General features: G+C 48.0%; 1 protein-coding gene across 1 annotated transcript in view; it reads left to right on the top strand.

The window, feature by feature from the left end:
• Positions 1-2,568: 2,568 nt before the first annotated feature.
• The window catches only part of LOC141116619 (cathepsin S-like), a 75,739-nt gene continuing 66,927 nt past the window's right edge, over positions 2,569-11,380 (top strand). Inside the window, exon 1 of the mRNA XM_073609013.1 lies at positions 2,569-2,713. Within this exon, the coding sequence (XP_073465114.1) occupies positions 2,582-2,713 (132 nt within the window). The 5' untranslated portion in view covers positions 2,569-2,581. The remainder of the gene's footprint in view (positions 2,714-11,380) is intronic.

Here is an 11,380-nt window from a genome sequence, read left to right as displayed (position 1 = left end):
GCCATGGTTTTGAAATGACTGGAAAAAATTAGAAAAGGAGGAGCACCCAGTATCTGGTATGCAAAAGAATTGCAAGTTCAGAGTTTGATTCAAAAGTTTTTATTGAGAGTAGTAACTAATACATCAAGCCAACGTGCTTCATTGCTGCCCCTGCAACCACAGCTATCACTCTGCCAGCCTGCCTTCAGACAACCTTGAAAAACAAACATCCTGCCTGGGATTCACTCCCAGTCAGCTAGCATGCAGCAACAGCCCTGAATCCTTTCTCCCAAAATACATAGGCTTGATGTACATGCTGCTACTTTCAATAAAAACTCTCTTTTGGATACTGGGTACACCTTTTTTCAATTATTCTCAGTCTAATATGCGGAAAAGGCCTTAAGGCTGTACCAAGAACACAGCAGCCAAAGACCCAACAGGGTTCATGATCAATATCCACCATTGGGCACAATCCCTACCAAAAGAAATTCTCTAGATCTGCCCATTTAACCACTCACCCAGGTCCAGCGACCGATTCAGTCAGTTCAGCGTGGCCTCCAACACATACATGGTTTTGGAATGTCCAACAAGCTTATATAGGTGTGATGATCAGGTGTTTAGACATCTTTAGCCATATATTGTACAGAACTGATTATTCAAAGATTTTCTGCATTCAGAATTAGATTGTCTATGTACTTGTAGTGGGACTGTGCAACTTTACACTGATAGTCATTCTAGCTTTTGGTTGGGTCACTGGTATCATAGAACACTTTCAGCAAGTGACAACAGTTCAGACAACGCCCATCATTTAACCAATTGGAAATTGCAAAATGAACTGTGACTCAAAAGAATATATAAAGCAAAGAATAGTTCTCCAATTTTACCATTCCTACACCAGCAGCAGCTGTGAATAAATCTAGGTGAGTAGCAACCATAATTGTCAGCATTTTTAATGGTTTCCAGAGACACTCTGTTTTCAAGCTAGTACATCTAAACATACCATGTATAGTACTGTCTTGCTGGACGAAAAATTACTATGTTTTAATTTATGATGTTTTATGGTGGAATATGCCTTTGTACCCAAAGTAAAAAACAAATCTCTTCAGGTTTCCCTGAAGAGATGAGTATTCAGAGATTGCCTAAAGGCAAAAGAGAAATAGAAAAAAGAGGGCACACCAACCTTGTGCATTATCCTTAGATATACTTTATTAAAAGAATACATTAAAAACTACTCACAAACATGTGAAAAAAATGCAATACAAAATAGCCCTATGATGATGTTGGTCTGACGACAACAGTCTGCAGATGGTAATAGAGAAGACTTTGAAGGCCACTGCCGGCCGATTGCGATCATCTGAAGGCTATTTTATATTGCAGTTTTCTCTCACATGTTTGTGAGTAGTTTTTAATTTATTCTTTTAATAAAATATATCTAAGGATAATGCACAAGTTTGGTGTGCCCTCTTTTTTCTTTTTCTCTTTTGACTGAAAGGATACCCCTCTGCTTGAGGGCAGCAAGGCCTGAGGCATTGTCCACTATTGTTTTCTATTGCCTAAGGGCAGACCAAGTAGGAAATAGCTGGACTGATTGAAGTAGGGAGTTCCAGAGGATGAAAGAGACTCTAGAGAATTCCTGGAGGCAAGCATGGGAGGAGGTGATGAGGGAGCTAGAAACCAGCAGCTATTGGGAGGAGCAATGAGGATGGCTTTGGTGATATTGTGAGACAAGGTTTGTGATATAGCTTGGGGCAGAGTTGTGCATGTCTTTTTATGGTGTTAATATTTTGAATTTGATTAAATGGGAAAATAGGAAGTCAGTGGCATGGTAGACACCAAGGGGTTGGTAAGGTGGGTGAGTCTGGCAATGGCATTTAAAATAGACTAGTGGGGACAGCTTGTGTAGAGTTAGGCCATCGAGGAGGGAGTTGAAATAGTTTAGGTGAGAGATAACAGAGAAATGAATTAGTAGCCAGGCAGCGTTATTGATTAAGAAAAGTGTATTTTGGGGCATATTTTTCAAATGTTACAAAGATGAAGGTGGCAAGATCTGGACAGTGACTGGATGTGGGACTGAAGGGGCAGGTGGTCTACTTCAGTAGTGGTCATTGGCTTTAATAGTTAGTAAATCATTAGTAATGTCTCGTACACACAATGAGATTATTGAACGAATGATCGCCTGTTTTTTTTTGCATGCTAATCGCATATCAAAAATGAAAAGTTTATTGAAGTTACGAAGATTCCTGTATGACAGAATAAAAAATCGGAAGTGATGTAATGTGTTGTAGTGTATTTGTATTGCATTTTTGAATGACAACTGTATTGATTGAACGAAAATCGTACGATCTGGTATCGTCCCAAAAATTTTTTGTGCATGCCCGATCGGATAATATCGGATGAACTGTCCTGGTTCTCTGTACTAACGATCACATTATCGTACAATTGTTTCGAAAGCAGTATTTTTCGTACGATTTTCTGATCGTGTGCACAGGATTTAAGTAGGTAAGTTTCCCTGGAGCATTTCTACAGACAGAGTTGGTATAAATTTGTAAAATCCCCTCACTTTGAATCAAAATTTTTTTTAACAGGTCAGCATTGTAAGACAATGGGCTCCCCTCTGACCAGTCTTGTATGCTTGCTCATCATTATAATGTCTGTTTATGGTGGTTCTGATTCCACCTTGGATGACCACTGGAAGCTATGGACTAGAAAACACAAGAAAGTCTACATGAATGCGGTAACGTATAATGCAGATGAGGACCAATATATGGTGTTTGTTTTCATATCATTGTTTTTATACCATTTTTGGCATGAAACCATCTTGTCCTTTTTTATAAGGTGTTACTATTACTCTGTAAATTAGTAGAACAAGCAAAAATGGTATGAAAAGAGCAGTGGAGCAATCCAGGTCCTGGTAACAAATTCGGACAAATATTTGGTTATTCAGAGATTCCGATGTATCCGATATATGAAATAGTAACGAATAGTAACGAGTTTCGTTGAAATCCGTTAAAATTTATTTCAGTTATCCGCTTTCTAATGAATCCCAACTCCTCAGAACAACTAGAATTCAGATTGGTCGAAAAACCGAATTCGAATTCTGAGGGAAGAATAGCTGGTTGTTAAGCGGCCGCCCACCCCATCCCTAACAACTGATGACTCATCAGCTGTCAGTGCGCTTTGCCATTGACAAATGAATGTAAAGAAAAGAATGCTGGCAATACATTCTTTTTTAAAAAAGCCAACATTTTTTAAAGAAACGGTGTGGGGGACCCCCACACATATGCCCTCAACATGGGGGGGTGGGAGCTTTGGGGCGGGGGGGACTGCATGTTGATGGGGACAAAGGCCTCATCCCCACAACCGTGGCCAGTGGTTGTGGGGGTCTGCAGGCTGGGGGCTTATCTGAATCTCCCGATCCACCAACATGTAAATGTGTATGGGGTACATTGTACTCCTACTCATTCACCCCCCCAAAAAATGTCAAAAATAAATAAAAACAGTACACAGGTGTTTGTCAATTCCTCTATTAAAAAATAAAAAAAACAATGTTCCATGGATGTAAATTCATCGTCAATCATGCCGCCCGCCGCAACTGAAAAAAATCATCAGATGACACAGTTTTTTTTTTGTTTTTGATATATTTTTTGCTGAATGGGTAGGGGTACAATGTACCCCATTATAATTCACAAAGGGGGAGTCTGGATCTGGAGGCCCCCTTGTTAAAGGGGGCTTGCAGATTCTGATAAGCCCCCTGCCCGTAGACCCCCACAACCACAGCCCAGGATTGTCAGGAAGAGGCCCTTGTCCCAATTAACATGAAGCCCCCCTGTCCCCTGTCCCAAAGTCCACCATGTAGAGGGCATGTGGCCTGGTATGGTTCAGGAGGGGGGCTCTTGCTCATCCACCCCCCCCTCTTCCTGACCTGCTGGGCTGAATGCTCAGATAAGGATCTGGTATGGAGTTTGGGGGGGACCCCATGCTGTTTTTTTTTTTTTTTTTTCATTTTTGACGTGGGGTTCCCCTTAAAATCCATACCACACCCGAAGTGTGCCTGGTATGAACTGGGAGGACTCCACACTGTTTTTTTAAACATTTTTCTATTGCCAGCAATGGTATTGTATTGCCTGCAATTTAAATGTCATTTCATGCATTTTTTTAATTTAGAAATGTCATTTTTGCGCCAGCATGTTTCATACATTCTATAGATGTGCCACTTTACAAGCAGACTAAGGGAACCCCCTCCCCCAGGCACTATATTTAAAGGAATTTTTCATTTTTATTGTTTAGCTTAAAGTGGGAACCCCAATAAAGAAAAAAAACGGCGTTGGTTCCCCCCAGTTAATACCAGGCTCTATTCGGGTCTTATAAGGATTTTAGGGCGAATCCACGACGGTGTGGGGTCCCCCTTAAATCCATACCAGATCCTTATCTGAGCACACAGCCCAGCAGGTGAGGAAAGGGGGGGCGAGCGAATGCCCCTCTCCTAAACCATACCAGGCTACATGCCCTCAGTGGGGGGGTGTGCTTTGGGCTGGGGAAGGCTCCACCCCCACCCCAAAGCAACTTGTCCCCATGGGGACAAGGGCCTCTTCCCGACAACCCTGGGCTGTGGTTGTGGGGGTCTGCGGGCAGGGGGCTTAGAGATCTCGACCTCCCCCCAGGTGAATGAGTATGGGGTACATTGTACCCCTACCCATTCCCCAAAAAAGTGTCAAAAATTAAGAAAAACAGTAGACGGTTTTTGACAAGTCCTTTACTTAAAAAAAATAATGTCCCCCGATGTAGATCCATCGTCAATCACTACGCCCACCACACCAACAACATTCTGCCCGTGAAGGCTGGCCACCTGCTGCAAGCTCTGCCGTTTGACAGTTCTTTTATAGGTAAGGGGCAGAGCCACCTGGCGATGTCACCTAGTGGCAACACACCCTTGTGACATCTTCGACCCAGCATGCACTGGTCAGTGATGTTACAAGGGGGCAGGGCTACCAGGCAATGTCACCAGGTGGCCCCGCCTCTTACCCATTTAGGAACTGTCAAACAGCGGAGCCTGCAGTAGGCAGCTAGCCTTCATCGCAGGCGGACCCTTTTTTTTTCCGGGCACGGCAGGCAGCATGGATCTACATCGGGGGGTCATTGTTTTTTTAATTTAAAATTGTCAAAATCCTGTGCACTGTTTTTATTTATTTTTGACTCTTTTTTTGGTGAATGAGTAGGAGTACAATGTACACCCTACTCATTCACATAGGGCAGGTTGGGATCTGGGGGCCCCCTTGTTAAAGGGGGCTTCTAGATTCTGATAAGCCCCCTGCCCGCAGACCCCCACAACCACCGGCCATAGTTGTGTGGTGAGGCCCTTGTCCCCATCAACATGGGGACAAGTTACTTTGGGTGAGTCACATGGATGTTTACATTCCTTGTAACAGCAATAAATGTGATAAAAAAATTAAAGCAACAGTGTAAAAAAAAATTAATAACTAAAAAGAAATGTATTTTTAAAGTAGTGCCCCCGTCCCCCATGCTAGCGTGCACAGGCGAATGCATGCTTTAGTCCCAAATGCACGCAAACTGTGATTGTCCCCCACATGTGGAGTATCACAGTGAACACTGGATCATGGGTAGTAATTCTAGCACTAGGTGATTCCAATAAAGTTTTTTTAAAGCCGACAGTCGGCTCGGCTCTCTTGTAATAACCACCGGAGCGGCTAAGCAGCCACTCAGTTGTTATAACTCACAAGCAGTGGCAGGGGATGTCCCCGTCCCGCCACCTTCCGTGGCTTTCCCAGGCTCTCCCATCCCACTGGGAGACCTAAATGATCAGAGGGAGACCCAAAGAAAGACAGGATCAGCTTTGATTGGGTCTCGGATATGGAAACCCAGAAGCGATGACAGGACATCACTTCCCATTTACTGGAGTCTGAAAGGCACCGATCTTGGTGTTTTGAATGCTTTAAAGTGAGGAGGAGGGATATGGGGTCTTAGGGACCCCAGATCCCTCCATAAATAGTACCTGTCAAATTTCTTGTGACAGCAATAAAAGTACTAAAAAAAAAAATTAAAGCAACAGTGTAAAAAAATATATATATATATATATAAATTTATAATTACTTTTTTTTTTTTAAGTGCCCCGTCCTCCCGCTAGCGTGCAAAGGCGAACACATGCTTTGGTCCTGAACGCATTGCAAACCGCGATCGTTCCTCACATGTGAGGTATCACCACAAACGTCGGATCATGGGCGGTGATTCTAGCACTAGATCCCCTTTATACATTTAAGTGGTAACCTGTAAAAGCTTTTAAAACATTGCCTATGGATAGTAAAATGTTAGTCGTTTGTCACCATTGTGCGGGAGTGTGCAATTTTAAAGCTTGACATGTTTGGTATCTATGTACTTGGCATGATATCATGTTTTATACTTTTCAAATACATTGGGTTATGTATTGCATTTTTTTGCATTAAAATGTAAAAAAAGTGTATTTTTCCCCCTAATTATATTAATAATATGCACAAATACCATGTGACAATAAAAATTGCAAAACCCACCAATTTATTCGCTAGGGTCTCTGCTTTAAAAAATATATAATGTTTTGGGGTTCTAACTAAAGTGCCAGAAAATGCCCGGTCTTTAAGTAGTTAAAGGGGTTGTAAAGTCTCAAGGTTTTCCACCTTAATGCATTCTATGCATTAGGGTACAAAAACCTTCTGTGCTGCAGCTGTCGCCAGAGCCCCCCCTTTTTTTTTGTTACCTGAACTCATTTGTTCCAGTGACGAGCACGAGCCCAGCGGCTCCAGCCATTGTCTCTGTCCTCATTGGATAGATTGATAGCAGCAGGAGCCATTGGGGGTGCACAGGCAAAAATAATAATTTAAAAAACAAAAAAAAGCCCTTTAAAAAATTTAAGTGCACCGTGTTCAGGCGCCCGACACAGTGCACTATGGGAAGCGCCACATCTATGCAATCACGAGATTGAAGACAAGACGCCTCATTTGCGGGGTTTTGAATGGGCTTGTGGCGCAGTCCATCGACCGGACAACTTCCGCCCACCTTTGTATCACGGGCTTCAAAAAGATGGTAGCCGCTGCCGTGAGGACTAATCCTCTTGTGTTCAGTGGAGAGGGAAGGCCCCTCCCCTCTCCACTGAACACAAGGAGAAAGTCAGGAACTGACAAGCTGCCGCTGAAGGGGACAGATGCAGCATGAAGGAGGGGCTCCGCTGCCGAGGACACATGTGAGGAGGACTCTGCTGATGGGGACACTGAGATGTGAGGAGTACTCTGCTGATGGGGACACACATGTGAGGAGGACTCTGCTGATGGGAACACACATGTGAGGAGGACTCTGCTGATGGGGACACACATGTGAGGAGAACTCTGCTGATGGGGACACAGATGTAAGGAGGACTCCGCTGATGGGGACACAGATGTAAGGAAGGGCTCCGCTGATGGGGACAGAGATGTAAGGAGGGGCTCCGCTGATGGGGACACTGATGTAAGGAGGGGCTCCACTGATGGGGACACAGATGTAAGGAGGACTCCGCTGATAGGGACACAGATGTAAGGAAGGGCTCCGCTGATGGGGACAGAGATGTAAGGAGGGGCTCCGCTGATGGGGACACTGATGTAAGGAGGGGCTCCACTGATGGGGACACAGATGTAAGGAGGGGCTCCGCTGATGGGGACACAGATGTAAGAAGGACTCCGTTGATGGGGACACAGATGTAAGGAGGACTCCGCTGATGGGGACACAGATGTAAGAAGGACTCAGTTGATGGGGACACAGATGTAAGGAGGACTCCGCTGATGGGGACACAGATGTGGGGATGACTCTGCTGATGGGGACACAGATGTAAGAAGGACTCCGTTGATGGCGACACAGATGTAAGGAGGGGCTCCGCTGATGGGGACACAGATTTGGGGATGACTCTGCTGATGGGGACACACATGTGAGGAGGACTCTGCTGATGGGGACACACATGTGAGGAGAACTCTGCTGATGGGGACACAGATGTAAGGAGGACTCCGCTGATGGGGACACAGATGTAAGAAGGACTCGGTTGATGGGGACACAGATGTAAGGAGGACTCCACTGATGGGGACACAGATGTAAGGAGGGGCTCCGCTGATGGGGACACAGATGTGGGGAGGACTCTGCTGATGGGGACACACATGTGAGAAGGACTCTGCTGATGGGGACACACATGTGAGGAGAAATCTGCTGATAGGGACACAGATGTAGGGAGGACTCCGCTGATGGGGACACAGATGTAGGGAGGACTCCACTGATGGGGACACAGATGTAAGGAAGGGCTCCGCTGATGGGGACACTGATGTAAGGAGGGGCTCCACTGATGGGGACACAGATGTAAGAAGGACTCCGTTGATGGGGACACAGATGTAAGGAGGACTCTGCTGATGGGGACACAGATGTAAGGAGGGGCTCCGCTGATGGTGACACAGATGGGGGGAGGGACTCCGCTGCTGGGGGCACCTGATGTAAGTAGGGGCTCTGCTGATGGGGACACAGATGTAAGGAGGAGCTCTGATGATGGGGACACAGATGTGAAGAGGACTCCGCTGATGGGGACACATGTGAGGAGGGCTCCGCTGATGGGGACACATATGTGAGGAGGACTCCGCTGATGGTGACACAGATGTGAGGAGGGACTCCGCTGCTGGGGGCACCTGATGTAAGGAGGGGCTCCGCTGATGGAGACACAGATGTAAGGAGGACTCCACTGATAGGGACACAGAAGTAAGGAGGGGCTCAGCTGATAGGGACACAGGTGTAAGGAGGACTCCACTGATGGGGACACAGTTGTGAGGAGGGAGTCCACTGCTGGGGGCACCTGATGTGAGGAGGGACTCTGCTGGGGACACCTGATGTAAGGAGGGACTCTGCTGGGGGCACCTAATGTAAGGACGGACTCCGCTGGGGGCACCTGATGTAAGGACAGACCCCGCTGGGGGCACCTGATGTAAGGACAGACTCCGCTGGGGGCACCTGATGTAAGGACAGACTCCGCTGGGGGCACCTGATGTAAGGACTGACTCCGCTGGGGGCACCTAATGTAAGGACGGACTCCGCTGGGGGCACCTGATGTAAGGACAGACCCCGCTGGGGGCACCTGATGTAAGGACAGACTCCGCTGGGGGCACCTGATGTAAGGACAGACTCCGCTGGGGGCACCTGATGTAAGGACTGACTCCGCTGGGGGCACCTGATGTAAGGACAGACTCCGCTGGGGGCACCTGATGTAAGGACAGACTCTGCTGGGGGCACCTGATGTAAGGACAGACTCCGCTGGGGGCACCTGATGTAAGGACAGACTCCGCTGGGGGCACCTGATGTAAGGACAGACTCCGCTGGGGGCACCTGATGTAAGGACAGACTCCGCTGGGGGCACCTGATGTAAGGACAGACTCCGCTGGGGGCACCTGATGTAAGGACAGACTCCGCTGGGGGCACCTGATGTAAGGACAGACTCCGCTGGGGGACCTGATGTAAGGACAGACTCCGCTGGGGCACCTGATGGCATCTGGTGGCAGGCGACGTGGCAGGTGACACGCTCGGAGCTTCCACTGATTCTGCATTATGATGAGTTGAATGATTTCATTTTATATTGCACTGTAATATTAGAGATAATGCGCTTCAATCATCCTGACACCATAACAACCATGGTGCTGGGATGATTGAAGCGCTAACACCAGGTGTTTGGAGTATCTTTATCTGCTGATTGTTAAACTTTCTGGAATACACATATTTCTATTGTTGTGTAAGATCTGGGCCTGCTGTCCCTCCATCTCTCTCTCCCTCCCTCACTCGTTTATCTCAGACTCTAACCACACCCGCTTTGAGCCAAGCCCCTTTAACCGCTAGCCTACCGCCCACCGTCATATGACGGCCGGACGGTAAGCCTATTGTTCTGAGTGGACGTCATATGACGTCCACCGTTTAAACAGGGCATGCGCGCGATCGTGAGCGCGCAGCCCTGTACTGTCGGTGGCGGCGTGTCACCGAGACACCACTCGTCACCGACAGGGGTGAACAGCCACTGCGCATGGCTGTTTACCACGTGATCGGCCGTGATGAAGTCACGGCCGATCACTAATGGTACATCCCGCATTGCACGGCGCATGCGCGCGATCGTGAGCGCGCTGCGCGTGCACGTCGGTGGCGGCGTGTTCCCCGGGAACACTGCTCGTCACCGACGATAGTTTACATCCATTGGCCAGTACTGTGTACCATGTGATCAGCTGTGATCCATTCACAGCCGATCACTAAGTGTAAACAAAGACCTGTCACTAGCTGTTACTAGCCCTTCTCTCCTCACACACCGTTTCCAGTGTGAGGAGAGAAGAGCCAGGAGCAGTGAGTTACAGATCTTTGTATTTGTAGTGTCTGCACCAACACCACTTCTGTCCCATCGCCCCCCCCAATTGTCATCTGTCACCCAACAGTCACCCCATAAAAAGTGCACCTGTCACATAGAGACTGCCATTAGTGACCATCAGCGGTGCCCTGTCACCCACCAGTGACCGTGCCCTGTCACCCGTCACCCATCAGTGACCTGCCCTGTCACCCGTCACCCATCAGTGACCTGCCCTGTCATCCGTCACCCATCAGTGACCTGCCCTGTCACCCGTCACCCACCAGTGACCGTGCCCTGTCACCCGTCACCCACCAGTGACCATCAGCGGTGCACCCGTCACCCATCAGTGACGTCGCCTGTCAACAATCTGTGACTGTCACTGTCCGTGGCCTATCACCCATCAGTGACCGTGCCCTCTCACCCGTCACCCATCAGTGACTGTACCCTGTCACCCATCAGTGACCATCAGCGGTGCACCTGTCACTCATCAGTGACCGTCGCCTGTCAACTATCTGTGACCATCGCCCATCACACCATCACCTCTCAGTGAACGTCACCTGCCACCCATCGCACAGCCCATCAGTGACCGTCACCTGCCACCCATCTGTCACCTGTCGCACAGCTACCCACCACACAGCCATGTCCAAAAGAGGATATACAAGTGAGGAGGCGTTCCAGATCCTCTCTATGACTGATGAGAGCACCGGGGAGCTCTCATCAGAGTCCCATTCTGATTCCGAATCAAGTTCGGCATTTGAGCCGATCGAGAGTAGCAATGGTTCGGATGAAGAATGGGTCCCTGCTAAAAGGGCACGACACTCTGGAACCCAGGAAGTCGCCAGCAACCGGGATTATATTCCCAGTACCAGCTCTGCCACCAGAAATAGGCCCCAGGAAGAAAGGCCCAGTACCAGTGCTGCCGCCAGCAATAGGCCCCAGGAACAAAGGCCCAGTACCAGTGCTGCCACCAGAGATGAGCCCCGCGCACAAATGCCCAGTACCAGTGCTGCCACCAGAGATAGGCCCCTTGCA

The sequence above is a fragment of the Aquarana catesbeiana genome, linkage group LG13, assembly GCF_042186555.1.
Source record: "Aquarana catesbeiana isolate 2022-GZ linkage group LG13, ASM4218655v1, whole genome shotgun sequence".
NCBI lineage: Eukaryota > Metazoa > Chordata > Amphibia > Anura > Ranidae > Aquarana > Aquarana catesbeiana.
Note: the sequence above shows the minus strand (reverse complement) of the source record. Positions and strands in the feature narration are given on the sequence as shown.